We start from the raw sequence: 18,500 nt of genomic DNA on the forward strand, positions 1-18,500 counted from the left end.
AACGAACATTATTTTCCTCTCACAATAAATCAGTATAAGCTAAATTTCAGCGAAACGAACCGGACCTAATTTCGTAGTTGTATCAGCTCCTCCTATCCAATCTCCCTTTTTTGCACTTCATCCAGGCATTCAATCTTACAATTTTTTGTGTATATAATCCATAGCACGATTCACAATAAATCAGTATAAGCTAAATTTCAGCGAAACGAACCGGACCTAATTTCGTAGTTGTATCAGCTCCTCCTATCCAATCTCCCTTTTTTGCACTTCATCTAGGCATTCAATCTTACAATTTTTTGTGTATATAATCCATAGCACGATCTAACATGTTACAGTACAACATTATATTTCTATACGCTCTTTTTAGATTTTTGGATTTTGGAATTGGAAGTTCAAAGAGACGTGTATACATAGATCTACTCCGAAAGACATGCTCAATTCTAGCTTAGCCCAAACCGCCGCTAGGGTTCGTCGCTATCTGACGAAGGGGAACGAGGACAAGGAGAAGGTGAGAAAGAGAGAGCGACGACGCCCGTTAACGGACGGAGCCGGCCACTTAACGCTCGTACGTGTCCCTGTATGAGGATACGTCTGACAATAGATCCTTATACGCATCTCATATACAGAATGACCTAAACGGTGGAGAGATAAAATTATAATAACATATCTTTTAATAGATAAATTATAACGATCGACGATTGTAATGGCCTGATCCAAATATCCCAATCTATTTTGCCCTCCGCTGTTATATCGACGGCTCGACGCCCACCATTACCACATCACCGTCTTCCCGTCTCTCCCATCTCCTCCTCGCTCGGCTGCTTGCCTAGGGTTTCGCCTGCTCCCGCCCCGCGCCTCCAGCCGTCGCTTGAGATCCCGCTGCTGCCGGCACTCGATCCTCCTTCGTTGCTCCTCGCTGATCCCGCTGAGCTCCGATTTGCGCCCTTCCTCCCCGCCGGAACAGCGTCCGGACGCGCGGGGGCAGATCTGGTTTTGGTGGCCGGCTTGGTGTATGAGAAGGCCTCTAGAGCTTGGGAGTAATGGAGGTGGAGCCGGCGAGGAGGGACGCGGCAGCGCTGGACCCGGAGCTGCTGCAGCTGGCGGAGCTCGCGCCGGGCGCGCTTCGCGAGAACTCCATAATAGCTGATGCGCTCTACTCGCAGTGGCTCGTGCTACCCGAGACGACCAAGCTGGTATCCCTTCAACGCGCCCTCTCGCCTTCCTCGCTTGCTGCTTTGCTTTGTGCTTAAATTTCTCTGGACTCTGATCTTATGCTCAGACAAGTTAGAAACATCGTTGGAACGTTTTGGCTGGCGTCCTTTGTGCTGCGGCGCGTACTGGTTAGGTTGTTACTTCGTATATCGCATTTACGAGCTTGTGACTTCGATGAAGTATGATGATGGAGTTTGGTAGGCCAAAGTGCAGGGTTCATTTAGTGGCTTGGTTTGTCTTTGTTCGTACTTATGTTTCTTTGTCTATGATCTTGTTCTTGGAAACTCGCCAATGTAAATTTCAGTGTAACTGGGCAGCATGGATATAGCATTTGTCTCTGCTTCCTGTGATTATCTGGTAGTCTGCGTGCAAGGGTTGGCTTTGATTATTTTAAACTTTGCAATCCCAAGATGTTACATCTGTAGTTTAGTGAGCCTGGAAGGTTGGGGTGCCCTTTCTTAGTTAGATATTTGATCTGAATTGTTAGTTTGTCGATTTAAGTGACAACCATAGAAGACTGCTTAAAATGCATATACAGTTCGTGTAAAGGATTCATGTTGCTAAACAGTTTTTTTTTCCTCATGCTGTTGTGCTTGTCGGACAGTTCTATTATGGTCTCTGGAACCTCATTCTGTTGATTGATTATTCTTTTTTCTTATATCAAGGTTTTAATACCACATTGAATTATTTAAGCAACTTATGGCCGGGAGTCTGGTAGTGATCTTTATCTTCATTGAATTACTTTATTGTTATCTACACTACCATTGTTTTCTGAATTTTAGTAACTTGGTGACATGAGCATGTATCATATTTGTAGGAGATATGTGCCATATCCAGTGATCTGATTAGTGTCACCTAAGCTGTGTTTCACGTCAACAATGATATAGGAACTAGCCTGGTGCATGTGAAACTTGTCTTAGTCTGAATCCTTATTTTCATTGCTGTCAGAGCCGTCCTGGCATAAATCAGGGCCTGTGCCAAACTCTAAAGTGAGGCCTTGCTAAATAGAACAATAAACGTATGATTTCAGATGACTTGTCATTATATTTTATAATAAACCTATCTTATGTCTCCTTTTTTAGATTTGAGTTAGATCCTTTCTTCTTTTTTTTTTCTATTTAAGTCTTTTGGTAACCAGAATCATATCGACATCTTTATCAATTGGTGCACAGGTACACAAAAAGATGAAAAATAAGAAAATTACGAGATATACAGCAAACCACAAACAAGCTTGTTCACTGATCTCTATAGTTCATCTGTCATCTGAAGCATTTGTAGAAGAAAAATATTTAAAGAAGAAACTACATGACTCCTAAATTGCTGAGTTGTTGCCTGTGCCGGTGTGCACTTATTTTGCTTGTCGCTAAGCAAGGCCTGAGCCCTGCAGCCATGCAGATCAGGCTGCGCGGCGGCTGGCTTCTGGCAGGCATGCTCCACTGCTGCAGCACACTGGCACTGCCTGTTGGTGCTTGGCCCTTCCGCATGTGATGAACAACAGAACAAACGCCCCTCTGATCGTCCGAGACGGCTGGACGGGATATGAACAGACACTAGCCACGAGCAAACGGAATGCTGCATTTGCGTTGGTCGGTCAAACACAGTAATTTGGCCATGGAATATAGCGGGTCACTGGTGCGACATTGCCTGTAGGGGCCCTCAATTTGGGTCGCACCGGCCTCACACCCCTAGGGACGGGCCTGATTGCTGTATAAGTAGAGTTTAAGAGAGTAGCTGGTGGTTGATTTATGGTTGATACTAGTGAGGTGGTCTGAGCTTTATGAGCAGATCGTATGTGTTGGGTATGCAAACATGTACATTCCTATTGATGCCATTTTTGTGGTGCTACACTGTAAGAACACTAGCTTAAGATGATTAGCTATGCCTGTCTCCAATTTAAGTTAGGTTGTGTTGTCTATCAATTTTGCAAAGTGCTTATTGGGGACCTAGTACATAGATTGATTCTACCTTTTCACGGACATGAAATTTTGGACTTGAGGTTTTCTCTTTGCAATAGCATTATGGTAGAGGCATGCAGAATATTTTAAGTTAGCTGTGCTATATTTTAACTTTCCAACAGTGATGCTGATTTTGATTCTTAGCTCATTTCTGGTTTGTGGCCGGCAGCTTTTTGTGAACAACTGCATTTATTTATATTTGACGCTGAGTGCAATGACTTTTGAGTCGAGAGAGTGTGCGCTGTTCCTTTGATTGTTCTCAAGTGCTCCTTGGTAGCTTAGTTTATGCTAGCTCGTTTAGGTATATATGAACCTTATTGTTGTTTCAAAATAGTATCTGTTTGCGGTGCTGCAGCAATAGACCATGTAACGACCATGGTGCTACCACTACAGTAGGTTATTTTTTCTATAGCACAACAGCGAGCGGACGAACAATGCATCGGCTGAACGGAGGATGAAGACACCGGCGGGAAGAGTGGATAGTGGTTGGGTTAAAAGTTAAAACATTGGATTATCACTAACCCTACCCCTAATCCATGGCTTTGATACCATGTTACTAATCTCAAAGATTTCAGAAGACAATGACTCCATTAGTGGAGATGACATTATATAGAGAGCCTCATGGGCCATATGGGCTTAGAATGGGCCTTGATACGTACTTAACATAGATATATTGGAAGCTATAACTCTTTCTGTGGCCTGGTATGTTTTGGTTTCTAAATATTTCTGTTTGCCCATAAGATATTCCATCGGGAAATAAGGATGGCCAGTTGCAATGGGTTTTAGGCTTGAATTGATTGAATAAATGCATGATACCTAGGGGTGAAAATGGAAAACTTGCATTGGCAATATGATGCTTTATGAAACCTACAGTAGTGTTGCCTACAGATTTAGGCTTTATGAACTATGAGGATACTGTTATTTTGTCCAATGGTGCTACAATATTCTTCTGTGTGATTTTTTTCCTTGTGTGTGATTATCTATGGGTATCCTCTCCAGCAAATGCAGATCTTTTGTAACTTTCTTTATTGTAAATTGTTGAGTTTTTCTTTCTCTGTTTATGTGAATGATCTGAAACTCTGAAGTGTACTCCCTCTGTTTCAAATTGTAAGTCATTTTGGCTTTTCTAGATTCATAGTTTTTATTATGTAGCTAGACATAGTGTATATCTAGATGCATAGCAAAAGCTATGTATATCTAGAAAAGCCAAAACGGATTACAATTTGGAATGGAGGGAGTAGATAGGAAGTCAGATGCACAGTTTCTTACAGTGTTTATTTTTCATGTACATTAGGTAAAGTCTTTGATTGAGGATGCAAAGACTGGCGCCGTGCTTAATGTTGCTGGAAGCTCGGCTAGCACAAATGCTGCTTCAAGTGGTTCTCTACCGTCGATGTTTCCTGCTGGTAGTGCTCCACCACTTTCTCCTAGGAGCACTTCTGGTTCCCCCCGTGTTATGAGACGAGGATCTGGAGCTGGACCATCGTCCTTGGGTTCTCCATTAAAATTAGTTAGTGAACCAGTGAGAGAAGTTATACCTCAGGTACTTCACACCTGTCCTTGTAACTATTATTGTTGTTTTTGTTGCTACATTGTTTAAGCACAAAATTTTCCTGGAACAATATGTTTTATAGTTTTACTTCAAGAATGGGCGTCCTCCTACAAAAGATTTGAAGGAGCAGTGCTTATCAAGAACAGATCACCTATTTTTTGGTGGGGAGGGACTTCAGATTCAAGGTGAATACGGCTTCACAGTTTATTTTCTGTCATTGCAATGACTTCTGAAGCTTATATACTTTTACTTGTCCATACCAGAATTCAGATCGGTCACAAAGGACATATGTAAACTTCCTTCATTCTTCTCTAGTGTCCTTTTCAAGAAAATTGATGTTGCATGCACCGGAACTGTCTCAAGGTATGATGTTCGACATCTGAACCCAAGGTCTATGGTGACGCCCATGTAATGATGTAAAGATCCAATTGAGGAACTATAGTTACTTTTAGATGTCAGGCTAGTGTCTCCTTATCCTATTTCAGTTTGTTCTTTATTCTTTGGGGTGTTGGTTTCTTCTGCGTCCTCGTTGAAGCTTGTAAACATGCTAAATGCTAGTTCTACTTGATTACGGTCATATGTGTTTATGCCTTTTACCTCCTTTGTCACTTAGACAAACATTAATCTTTGCTTTTGCCACAACTTATCATTGGTTTTCAGCACTTTAGTTGGATATCACATGTTGACCATTCGTTTTTAAGCCATCACATGATTCTTTAATCGACTGTGGGCAGTTCAACTACTATAAGGATCATTAAGATAATAATGAGGAAAAAAACAACCACCAAAATCTAAGGTGTTTTTGTTTTTGTTTTGACCTAAGTCAAACTTCGCTTTGCCCAAGTTTATAGAAAAATGCACCAACATCCACAACATCAAATTAGTTTCATCAAGTCCACCATGATAGCGCATTTATTTGGTGTAGTAGATGCTAAACCCCTCTTATTCCAAATGTTGTTTAAGACTTGTGCACAAGGATTAAGAAAGTAGGTCAAATGACCTTGTTGCCCTTCATTATTCTGCATTGGGAAAGAGGGCTCATTCATCTGTGAGAGTATTGGCATTTATTAAGTGGGGAAGAAAAGGGTAAAAGATGCATATAGAAGTTCTAGGTTGACTTGCATTTTGAGAATAGTTGAGAGGGCTAAAAGAACCTACATTTGTAGTTTTTTCTTTTGGGGGTGGGTGGTAATATATTTTCCATAAATTTCTCGTAGTTAGAGAATTTGACTCGACAAAATTAAAAAAACTGACATTTTGGAATGGAGGGAGTATACATTTTGGTCAGTTAGTTTTGTCTTGTTCATGCAAGTGCTTACAGTTTTAGTGGTGTATCATGCTTGGCTAGTACCTGGACTACTGGGCATGACATTTCAAGGCTAAGTGATACTCCATCACTCAAATGGCTTCAACCTTTTGGTTGAAAGCTGCATCCATATGTATATTCATCTTCAAAGGAATTATATAGGTTACTGGTTAGTAGTTACAAGGTCTAGCAAAGTTGCCATTGCAAAAACATTGATACATGCAAAAGTGGTTTCTGTTATCCTGCTTCCTCCTTGAATCACTGATGCTAGCTTTTCTTTGATTTCGTTCATACCTGTAATGCTAGATCGTACCTTAGCCACTGGTTTGGAACCTGATTTGCTGAATTTGTTCATTAAGAGAAGTGTTGCAGCTTCTAGCTTGCCTTTCCCCTCCTAGTGTGTCAGATCATGTAACATGCTCTATAGCTTTGATGGTAAAATTTGGCATCACTCAACTTCTGCTTTGTTTCATAGTTTCTTAATTATTAGTTGGGAATGCGATTTATGTATAGTAATGTTTTCTTTACTATGTTTGAACAATTAGGGAAACAAATGCGTCAATTAACCCAATGACGCACACTACTTCATTTGGTCTGTAAATCCTAGAAAAAAAGAAAAAACAAAACACTATTAGGTGGAGGTAGAGTTCAGTGTGGAAGAGTGGGTTTTGGGTTGACCTGCCTTTCATCAAACTTGCATCTCTACATGTGATAAATTGTACTAGTGATTCGATGTAAAATGGCAGTCTGTTTCACCAACACTGATTATTCTGAAGAAAGATTTAAGTATGGTAGTCTAACTCTATCTAAACACAGGGATGCATTTGTGGAGTACTGGATCAATGACAATAAGATTACAATGGATATGGCTAGTCAAATATTTGAAATATTAAGAAAGCCGGGTTACACATATCTCACTCAGGTCAGCTATTTTCTTCCGAATGTTCTCAGTGCTAACACGGGCATAGATGAATCTAGGAGAGATTTTAGTTCTTCCATTCTGTGTGACTAATTTTATACTGATGGGGGGAAAATACATTCGAATGTACAGGATGACTTCAAGCCTGTCCTGAAAGAACTACTGGCAACTCACCCTGGCTTAGAGTTTTTACAAGGGACCCCCGAGTTTCAGGAGAGATATGGTAGTTCCTGCTATCCAAAGTCCAAGTGAATTAGCATACTTGAGAATTAATTCTTCACTCCAATTTGTACTTCATAGATGTGCTTTTCATGCTTTTTTATTCCTCTATTCCTTGAGAAATGCACATATGAATGGCAAGCCCTTTACTTGGTGGTAGAGCAGCATCCTTACAGTGTTAGGTGTTTTCAGCCAGATCGGTCTTTTGCTAGACATATTTGAAATATGATTGTGGACTCTTATATGTTTTTCCAGTAAGCTTGTTTGTCACATAGACATGGACACACAATATGATTCCTTTTCATTTAAAGTAGTTCTAGTGTAGCTGGACAGCCTTGTCTTTCACTTCGTGGTTCTTGCCATAGGAATTTACGGGCAATGATGGCACCCTGATTTGAATTCTTTCCCTTAGCTATTGGAAAATGCTGGTAGGCAACAAGTGTTGGTTGCATGAAGTCTGGAGCATTACCAACCATCACTAAAACTAACTCAACTATCCATTTTGTTTTTAAGATCAGATTTGCTGAATGTTTTGGACTGTTGCTAATGTTTGCTGTGTCACATTCATCATTTCTTGTTGTTTTCTTCAGCGGAGACTGTAATATATAGAATCTTTTACTCCATAAATAGATCTGGGAATGGCCATCTGACTCTGAGAGAGCTCAAACGTGGAAATTTAATTGCTGCACTTCAGCAGTTAGATGAGGAGGAAGATATCAACAAAGTGTTGAGGTAATTATATATGACATCCTAACAGATCACCACTGTCTATTCATTGTGCATCACCATATGAGTTATGAGCAGAACTGAGGTTTTTATCACACTATTTATCATGATGCAGTTGCGTACATGCATTTTTTACTCCCTCTGTTCGAAATTGTAAGTCGTTTTGGCTTTCTTCAATACATAGTTTTTACTATGCATCTAGACATTGCGCATATGTTTTTGTGCATAGCAAAAGCTATGTACCTAGGAAAGCCAAAACAACCTACAGTTTGGAACGGAGGGAGTACCTGTCCTCTGCTTCTATTTGTTTTTGTGTGGATTACATTTGTTCACTGTGTTTTCTTTATATAGTCTTAACAGTATCCTTTGGATAATGTTTCCCAAGTTGATAATCTTGGCTCATGATTTGATGCAGATACTTCTCATATGAGCACTTTTATGTGATCTACTGTAAATTCTGGGAGCTGGATACAGATCACGATTTTTTGATTGATAAGGAAAATCTCATCAGATATGGAAATCATTCGTTGACCTATAGAATAGTTGATAGAATTTTCACACAGGTTAGTCTATTCCATTTTGGCATTCAAACCTTAGCCCTTTATCACCAAAATGTTGTGCTTTGTGTCCTTATATTGGCTCTTTTACTGTTATTAGATCCCAAGGAAATTCACAAGCATGTCAGAAGGAAAGATGGGTTATGAAGACTTTGTTTACTTTATATTATCAGAGGAAGACAAATCATCTGAGCCTAGCCTTGAATACTGGTAAGTTGTAGCTGTGTTCTGAATAGTTGTATTTTTTTTGTAGAACTGTTCCCCTTGTCTTAATGTGATAAGATGATTCCACCTTACAATTTATAATCTTAGGGTGTGTTTGGTTTGAGGAATGAGTTGATCCATTATCATGTCACTCCTTACTTTTTTGTTTGGTTTGTGTAATAGAATGGTTGATCCATCACCACCTCATTCCTCACAAACTAATAATTAGTATATGCATGAGGAATGGGTTGATTCCACCAAAGTTCATGGGATGAACTCATGATGCACCAACTCATGTAGTATGAGGTGGTTCCTCAAACCAAACCCATTTAGACTTTGTATCATTGCTAGAGTTTAAGGTGCTGTTTGGTTGGACTGATTTGGCGTGGGGTCCGATCACAGTGTCAACGAATCACGCTAGGTTGTGTTTGCTTGTGATGTGCTGGTATCAGGTGCCCTGCAAACGAATACTAGCTTAGTAGAATCATGACTACGCTCCCCATCCAGCGGGATCAGATAATGCTACGGATGTGGAGTGAACCAAACAAATCATGTAATGTTATGACCGGTAAGGTCTACAGGCGCAGGAACTGTGGCTGAGAGCCCGATTTAGGCGGCCAGTTTGTTAGCTAGTCCTAGAATCTAGGATATTTATCTCCTTAGTTTGTTATTTGGTTAAGTTAGAGTTGAGTTGGTTAGAGATTGGCTTGTATAAGTATTGAACAATATGATGGAATAGTATGATGGAATAGATTCAGCCTGGGATTGAGTTTATCTCACCTTGGGCCCTCGGGCGTTACTGTTCATGATCTCTCTATTGTCACCGTCCTCCGGCCAGGCGCCGAGCACGGCGCCGCCAGTTCACCGCCGGGGTTCCAAGCCCAGGCCTCCCACCTTCCACTCCTACGCTCTCCGATCCCTAAGCACCAACAATCTGGTATCAGAGACCATGGCATCTTCTGGTACTCCTGCCGGTGCCACTGCCACTGCGGTGCCCTCCACCGGCACCACCATGCCGCCGTCGTCCGCTCATCTCGCCACGTCGGGCGCCCTCCCACCGCCTCCAGCACCACCGACCCTTGAAGACTCCCTGGCCGCCTTGGCAAGCATGCAGCGGCAGATGGGAGAGATGTTCCAAGGCATGCAGCGCTAGATGGTGGAGATGTCTCTGTGCCTGTCGACGGTAGAGAGCCGTCCGGGGCCTTCGTCGCCACCACGTCTGCCATACTCCACCACGCTGCTCCTACAGTATGGCATCCCGGGGTATGGGGGTCTTCCGGCGTCAGAGCCGATCGTCTCGGAGATCCTGCCCTCACCATCACTGCCGGGATCCTCGGCGCAGCTTCCGGCGACCACGGCTGCTGCTGTCTCCTCTCAGACATTCCCGACTGGGCTGCCGATTCAGTCGATCCCGTTTCCGTCATCACCGTCACCGGTTCTGTCGCTGTCCTCCATCATGAACGCGCCAATCTACTCCTCGGCTACGATGGTGCATGCACCGCGCCATCAACCTGAGGAGCATGGGGACAGTCAGGGAGTGCCCAGATTCCATAAGTTGTCCTTCCCCACTTACGACGGCAAAGAAGACCCGCTCGGATGGCTAAACCGTTGCGAATCGTTCTTCCGCGGCCAGCTTACCCGTGAGGCGGACAAGGTTTGGCTCGCATCCTTCCACATGACGGGACCTGCACAGCAATGGTATTATGTTTTGGAACGTGACTCCAGCCGGCCATCCTGGGACAACTTTCGTCTGCTCTGCCACCAGCGTTTCGGGCCAGCGCTGTCCACCAACCATCTTGCTGACCTTGCTCGCCTACCGTTCGGTGCCTCCGTCGATGCTTACATGGAAGCTTTCCAAGCGCGCTTGGCGCACGCGGGACATCTGGCGCCGCTACAGCAAGCCCAGCTGTTCACCGGAGGTCTCCCTGAGTATATCAGGGTTGATGTGGAGCTCCATGACCCCCAGAACTTGCACCGCGCCATGCGCTTGGCTCAGGCTTATGAGCGTCGCCATGCATCAGCGGCCCTCGCGCTACTAGCACCACCCACTCGTACTCCTCGGCGTGCTCCGGTTACCAGGGGGGCTACGCCATCCTCAGCAGCCTCGGCGTCTTCAACAACCCGCCCCTTCAAGCGTCTCACGCCGGCGGAGATGGCAGATCACCGTAAATTGGGCTTGTGTTACAATTGTGATGAACCGTATGTGCAGGGACACAAGTGTCCACGTCTGTTTTACCTGGAAGTGACAGATTATATTGTGGAAGAGCCAGAGTCCGATGAGGATGAACAAACATCAGACGCCGGCCAAGACAAGCCCACCATATCTTTATCGGCCATTGCAGGCATTAGGACTGAAGATACTATGCAGGTTTACGTCCAGGTTGGCAATGTGCAGTGCGTGGCGTTGCTTGATTCGGGTTCTACGCACACATTCATCAACGGGGACGTCGCACATCGCGTTGGCATCCATTTTGATCTGTGCCCAGGTGCCGGAGTCACGGTCGCAAATGGTGACCGCGTCGCTTGCCAGGGGCTCGCGCGCGACGTCGGGATACGCATTGCCGAAGAAGTTTTCTCAGTTGACTACTACACGATTCCATTGGACCGGTGGGACATGGTGCTAGGTGTCAACTTCTTGCGCACCCTCGGACCGATATTGTGGGATTTTGATGACTTGTGCATGGCGCTCAACAAGGCCGGGCGACGTGTGTTTTGGCGCGGTATCGGCTCCACCCGCTATGACTTGCAGTCTACTCGCCGCCTCCATGCTATCCATGATGCGAGCAGCAACACCGGAACGGCTTTGCTCGACAAACTCCTGAACTCTTTTGAGGATGTGTTCGCCACGCCCGAAGGTTTGCCGCCCGCACGCGCCTGTGATCACCGCATTCATCTTGTGCCGAATGTGCTGCCAGTGGCCGTGCGACCTTACCGCTACCCACAACTGCAGAAAGATGAACTGGAGTCTCAGTGTGCCACTATGCTGCAGACGGGGGTAATCCGGCCAAGCACCTCAGCGTTCTCGGCTCCTGTTTTACTTGTCAAAAAACATGACGGCTCCTGGAGGTTTTGCGTGGATTATCGTGCCTTGAACAAGCTCACCATCAAGGACAAATTTCTGATTCCAGTGGTCGAAGAACTGCTCGATGAGCTCCACGGGGCCCGATTTTTCTCCAAACTGGACTTTTACGTTCTGGGTACCATCAAGTGCGCATGCATGCTGATGACGTTGAGAAGACTGCTTTTCGGACTCATGAGGGTCACTTCGAGTTCTTAGTCATGCCATTCGGGCTGTCCAATGCACCGACGACATTCCAAAGTCTAATGAACACAGTGCTCCGGCCGTTCTTGCGTAAGTTTGTCCTGGTGTTTTTTGACAACATCTTGATCTATAGCCCCTCTTGGTCGGCGCATCTGTAGCACATCAACGCCGTACTGACTGCACTGCGGGATCATCACCTCCGGTTGAAACGCTCCAAATGTGACTTTGCAACGACATCGGTCCATTACTTGGGACATGTCATCTCCGCGGCTGGTGTTGCAATGGATCAGGAGAAGGTTGCAGCCGTCGCTACCTGGCCTCAACCCGGCAATGTACGGGCTCTCCGGGGGTTTCTCGGCCTTGCCGGGTACTATCGGCGATTCATTAAAGATTATGGCTCGGTGGCTGCCCCGTTGACGGAGCTGCTCAAGAAAGAGGCTTTCCTGTGGTCGCCCGCAGCCACGGATGCGTTCAATGCCCTCAAGACGGCCCTATCCGGTGCACCAGTTCTCCAACTTCCTGATTGGGACAAGTCTTTTGTGGTAGATTGTGATGCATCCGGCTCTGGCTTCGGCGCGGTACTCCATCAAGGCGCTGGTGCTCTGGCATTTTTCAGCAGACCCTTTGCAGCTCGACACCACAAGTTAGCCGCATATGAGAGGGAACTCATTTTCCTAGTCCAGGCAGTTCGGCACTAGCGTCCGTATCTATGGGGACGGCAGTTTATTGTGCGCATATGCATTGAAGTTCTTGTTGGATCAACGACTCTCGACAGTTCCCCAACATCAGTGGGTTAGTAAGCTCTTTGGGTTTGATTTCACAATTGAATATCGGCCGGGCACTCTCAATGTCGTTGCCGATGCGTTGTCTCGACGGGGGATGGACGATCTGGTGCTTCATGCCATCACAGAGCCTTCCTTTCAGTTATTCGACGATCTACGCCGCGAACTGCAGCTAGATGATGACCTCCGTGCGCTGCGCGACTCCATTGTGGCGAAACGGGGTGCGCCCTAGCGTCTCGCGGACGGTCTCATCATGCGCGGTGCCCGCGTGTTTGATCCGGCGTCATCCACGGTACTCCCTGCCGTTCTCCAGTTGGCGCACGGTGCTGGCCTAGAAGGCATACAGAAGACGCTGCAGCGGCTTCGCCAGGAGTTCGTAATCGATCATGATCGTCGTCTTGTTCGGGACTTTGTGGGCTCTTGTATCACATGTCAGCGTAACAAAACAGAGCATCTACACCCGGCGGGTCTCCTTCAGCCTTTAGAGGTTCCCTCACAAGTTTGGTCGGATATTTCCATGGATTTTGTGGAGGGCCTTCCGCGTGTACATGGGAAGAGTGTGATTCTGACGGTGGTTGACAGATTTTCCAAGCAGGCGCATTTTCTTCCGCTCAGTCACCCGTACACCGCGGCTTCTGTCGCCGGGGTCTTCTTTGAGGGTGTTGTCAGACTTCATGGTTTTCCGGCGTCCATTGTTAGTGATCGTGATCCAGTGTTTACAGGGAATGTTTGGCGTGATCTCTTCAAGCTAGCTGGGGTCAAGCTCAAGATGAGCACAGCTTTTCATCCTCAAACCGATGGACAGTCCGAGGTGGTCAATCGCACAATTGCCATGTATTTGAGGTGTCTCACTGGCGATCGTCCTAGGTCTTGGCTTCAGTGGCTTCCTTGGGCAAAATACTGTTACAACACTTCATTCCACTCATCCCTTCGGACGACGCCATTTGAGGTGGTTTATGGCCGGCCTCCGCCGCCTCTGTTGCCTTATGCTGCAGGCACGGCAAGGACAGACAAGGTCGACAAGCTTCTCTGTGATCGTGATGCATTTCTCGCCGATGTTCGTGATCGGCTGCTGCAGGCCCAGGAATATGCCAAACGACATTATGATGCCCACCACCGTCCTCTTCAGTTTGCCGTTGATGATTGGGTTCTCCTGCGCCTTCTTCATCGGCCGACGCAGTCTTTGGTGCCGGGCTTCCGTGGCAAGCTCAGTCCCCGATTTGCTGGTCCGTTTCAGGTAATTGAGCGCGTTGGCGAAGTGGCCTATCGGCTGCGTCTTCCGGAGGGAGCTCGCATTCATGATGTGTTCCATGTTGGGGTTCTCAAGCCGTTTCGGGGAACTCCGCCCTCCACTGCACCGGCGCTTCCTCCGCTTCGTCATGGCAGACTGCTCCATCGTCCTGCGCGCGTGCTTCGTTCTCAGTTGCGGCGAGGGGTGTGGCATGTGTTGGTCCAATGGGAGAACTTGCCGGAAGATGACGCCACTTGGGAACCCCTGGATGAGTTTCGTGCTCTTTTTCCTTCGTTTCAGCTCGAGGACGAGCTGTTTCCGAAGGAGGGGAGAGATGTTATGACCGGTAAGGTCTACAGGCGCAGGAACCGTGGCTGAGAGCCCGGTTTAGCCGACCAGTTGGTTAGCTAGTCCTAGAATCTAGGATATTTATCTCCTTAGTTTGTTATTTGGTTAAGTTAGAGTTGAGTCGGTTAGAGATTGGCTTGTATAAGTATTGAACAATATGATGGAATAGATTCAGCCTGGGATTGAGTTTATCTCACCTTGGGTCCTCATGCGTTACTGTTCACGATCTCTCTATTGTCACCGTCCTCCAGCCAGGCGCCGAGCACGGCGCCGCCAGTTCACCGCCGGGGTTCCAAGCCCAGGCCTCCCACCTTCCACTCCTACGCTCTCCGATCCCTAAGCACCAACATGTAATCTCTTGTTCCATTTCGGATACTGCTGCAGCTTGATTCCTTTACGTTTGCATTACCTATCCTACAACCAAACAGCACCTAAGATGAGTAGCAAGTGTATCGCATTGATCAATGTGCATTTAGGTAGGGGTAGACATGGAAGAATGAAGCAAAAAGGTGCATCGGAGTTATCATGGACTTATATTTGTTGCATGATGCATTTGAGAGATGGCTGAATGGACATATATATTTGGTATTGGAGGGAAACAACTTTCTATCTTTGCTGTGCACATTGTATAACTCAGGTTATAGTTGTAATTTTATTGAAATATTGTAATTGTTTGTTATTGAAATATGGGAAACAACTTTCACAGGTTTAAGTGCATTGATCTTGATGGTAATGGTATTTTAACTTCCAATGAAATGCAATTTTTCTACGAGGAGCAATTGCACCGAATGGAGTGCATGGCACAGGAGCCTGTGCTTTTTGAGGACATATTATGCCAGATGATTGATATGATTGGACCAGAGGTAGATTCTCATACATATTCCGCAAACATTTTATCTGGGCTTGATAAATATTTTCCTTTCTACAGAATGAGAGCTATTTCACTCTAAGGGACTTAAAACGGTGTAAACTCTCAGGAAATATATTCAATATTCTTTTCAATCTCAACAAGTTCATGGCGTTTGAAACTCGTGATCCATTCCTCATTCGCCAGGTGATTATAACCCTTAATAAACTAAAGATTTGCTGCCAAGTATTAAGTTAATTAAGTTAAATAATTGGATAATGTTTAATTGTAGGAACGTGAAAATCCAACTCTAACTGAGTGGGATCGGTTTGCGCATAGAGAATATATTAGATTGTCCATGGAAGAAGATGGTGAGGATGCTTCAAATGGAAGTGGTGATGTGTGGGATGAATCACTTGAGGCTCCATTCTGAATGGTGTAAGTGTTTACTAAATACTGTCCAATGGATCTAGTAACACAACATGATAAGATAGCTAAATTAGTTTTGTAAGCTACACCATGAAATGATATAAACACCATGAAATTTTGCAGAGTATAGAGGACAGCATTATTTCTTTTGTGTAATGGGCATATATCTTTTGTGCAATGGAGGCAATATTGCATCTTACTTCCTCTTGCAATTAAATCCCGACCTGTTCTGCTGTTCATGTCTTCTGTACAACCTTAGACTTCAAAATTATAGGGTTAGACCAGAAATAGCATGGAGTTTTGGGGGTTTAAAACCAGAACTGTCACCCAATGGTTTGCTGGTCGAATACAAATCTGAGATATTTTTTAAGTATAAATATACTTGTGGTCATGTTCCTACTAGTTTTTTTATTATATTTTTTTGAATTTTCTGTTTACAGGTCTTGCTGCATGAATTTGGTTGGACATGGATGATTATGGTTGTGAAGCGGAAGAATTGTAAAGTTGGTGGCTACCCTGTGGAGGCTATTGTAGACTCACAGCATATTCAGTAACACCAAAGACTACTTACAAGTTTTACTGTGCAGATCTGATTCGATATTTGTCAGTTATCCTGTTGTGCAAACATTTTTGCTTGGCTGGAAAATTGGGGAGGGAGGTTGGTGGGCGCCCTGCAGTTTCAAGGCAACAACCTCAGCAGTCACAAATGATACTATAGTGAAGGACCCTTCCTGGTCGACTAGATCCATTTGTGTTCTGATTGATCCTTAGGGGGATATCTGTTAATTCAATTGTTGTGCGCAAAATTTGGAGCTGAACTGTTAATGTTTGGCTGCCATTTTCTTTGTTAATCTTGGAAGCGTGGGCTAGCAATTCCATCACAACTAAGATCGTGGCATGTAGCTTTCAGGTTCTGCATTCTCATCAGCTTGTAGTTCCTGGTTTGTTGCCGTTCTTGGTACTGTTGTCATTTTGTAACATTGCCGAGAAGCTGTGGATTGTGGGTGCATAGTAACACAAAGCTAGATAACATTGGCAATCCAATTTTTGTTAAGGTGTAAATTCAGAGAATGTTTTAGGTTGCAAGTACTATTCCTTAGGTTCGTTCTCTTCCTTGAAAGTGCTTTGCCTATTGAGCTACTTATGTCGTGATGCGCTGAAACTTCATGTGTATTCTTGCTCTCTTTTCCTTTTAAAGATCATGTTTTCTTGGCTATATTTTTCATTTGTTGGCTCAGTTTTGTCAATAATTTTGCGCCCCTCCCCTCACTCCCACCATACGCACACAGAACATTTGCACTTGCGAAGGAACGACACTTAATGGAGCGTTTGGTTTAGAAAATCAACCCATTCTAGATGGAGTGTGCATTATGAGTCTTACTCAAATTTAGGAAAAATAATTTTATTTCAACCTATTCTAGATGGAGTGTGCATTATGAGTCTTACTCAAATTTAGGAAAAATAATTTTATTTCTCATATTAGTATCAATTACTAGCTTACGTGCTTACGTGGAACGTGATCTTTCAAGCCAAACAAAGCTAAAAAGTGGGATGATAATGGACTACCTCGTATCACCAACCAAACACTCCCTAAACCAAACACTAATTGCCTACCAGCATTTTCCAACAGTCTTTAGGGTTGTTTGGACTAGTTTTATCTAAACTAGTCTTGATAAAACTTTTATCGTAACTACCGCTAAAAATATACTTGGATCTTCCAACAAACTCACGTACATGATAAACTTAACTTCCACAAAACTACAAAAATGAGTATATTAATTAAAATTAAAATGTCCACATCGTTTTTTACTAATACTGTTTTTCGATGTCCACAAATTGGGAGGCGCACGGGAAACATTTTTCGACGTCGTGTTTCCGCACGCCGTCTGGCTAAGCGATACATACTAGGCAGTCCTTGATAATATTTAATATGTCGTAATTGATAATATGTATCGTAATTGTGGGGTAAGATGCAAAAAGACTAAAAACTCCAAGTGCCTTTTTTCATAGCAATATAATAAAGATACAGAATTTAATGTTTCACGTGTACAACATATTTCTTCTTATTAAGCCGACGAGCCTCGACCGCCTCTCAGCCCATCCACGTCGTCCCAATTACTTGGACCGTCGGATTCTTCGATCAACGGTCCTAGTTCCTCCCACCGCCTTCTATACCACCCCCTGGAAATATCTGCTCCCACCGCGTCCGCTGCCTCTCGAAGCCTCCCGTCGTACGTCTTCCTCGAACTCTCCGCGACGCTCGCCACCCCCTCTTCCACCCCTTTCTCTCTCCTGACGCAGCGACGCCCTCCTCCTCCTCCTACCCTCGCGTCGCCGCAGGCTGACCGGGTCAACGCTGTCGGCTCATGGCGCGAGCCCCGGCCAGAACTGCAGCGCCATGCCGCAGCGGCGGCCGCCCCTCCGCGCGTGCACGGCCACACTCCTCCTCCTCCTCCTCCAACACCACCACCACCACGCCGATTCCTCCAGGCCACGCAAGGCAGCGGGTCGCGCGGCCTAGGGTTTGGCACCTCCGTCGCCGGTCGTCCCCACGGCCGCGCGGCCAGCCAGCTGAGGCCCTGACGCGACGGCCAGCTCTGGCGGTGGAGGGACCTCCGTGCTGCCCGTTGAAAGGGTCGAGATGGCGACTAGAGGGGGTGAATAGTCCTTTTTAAAACTTAATCGCGTCGTCTAACCGAAACAAGTGCAGAATTATAACTATCGGTCTAGCCAAGACTACACCCCTCTATCTATGTTCATAAGCACCTTGCAAATATACTAATTGAAAGTGCATCTAGCCCTTTAGTGGGTTTTGGTTGATTGAATGACAACGTGATTAAAGGACTAACCCGTTTGCTAAGTGTGAACAGGTAATAGGTTATCTCACAGGTACTTAATGAAAGCCAAAATGGTGTGTTGTTGTATAAACAATTTAGTTCAAGCACAAGACA

The 18,500-nt window shown here is 45.0% G+C and overlaps 1 protein-coding gene across 2 annotated transcripts; it reads left to right on the forward strand.

Moving 5' to 3' along the window:
• Positions 1 to 750: 750 nt before the first annotated feature.
• LOC136525343 (probable serine/threonine protein phosphatase 2A regulatory subunit B''delta) lies at positions 751 to 16,765 on the forward strand. 2 transcript variants are annotated; one of them, XR_010776510.1, is made up of 14 exons: positions 751 to 1,193; positions 4,462 to 4,710; positions 4,802 to 4,904; positions 4,983 to 5,082; positions 6,842 to 6,947; positions 7,077 to 7,167; positions 7,754 to 7,895; positions 8,305 to 8,452; positions 8,547 to 8,656; positions 14,980 to 15,136; positions 15,202 to 15,327; positions 15,413 to 15,558; positions 15,990 to 16,047; positions 16,137 to 16,765. XR_010776510.1 is itself a non-coding variant. In XM_066518372.1 (13 exons), the coding sequence occupies exons 1-12, from the start codon at positions 1,041 to 1,043 to the stop codon at positions 15,551 to 15,553; spliced, it is 1,626 nt and encodes a 541-aa protein (XP_066374469.1). In that variant the 5' UTR covers positions 751 to 1,040; the 3' UTR covers positions 15,554 to 15,558; positions 15,990 to 16,765. The 2 variants fall into 2 exon arrangements, 1 of the variants encoding a protein (XP_066374469.1); XM_066518372.1 differs by having other exon boundaries at positions 15,990 to 16,765.
• The last annotated feature ends 1,735 nt before the right edge of the window (positions 16,766 to 18,500 follow it).

The sequence above is a fragment of the Miscanthus floridulus genome, chromosome 1, assembly GCF_019320115.1.
Source record: "Miscanthus floridulus cultivar M001 chromosome 1, ASM1932011v1, whole genome shotgun sequence".
NCBI lineage: Eukaryota > Viridiplantae > Streptophyta > Magnoliopsida > Poales > Poaceae > Miscanthus > Miscanthus floridulus.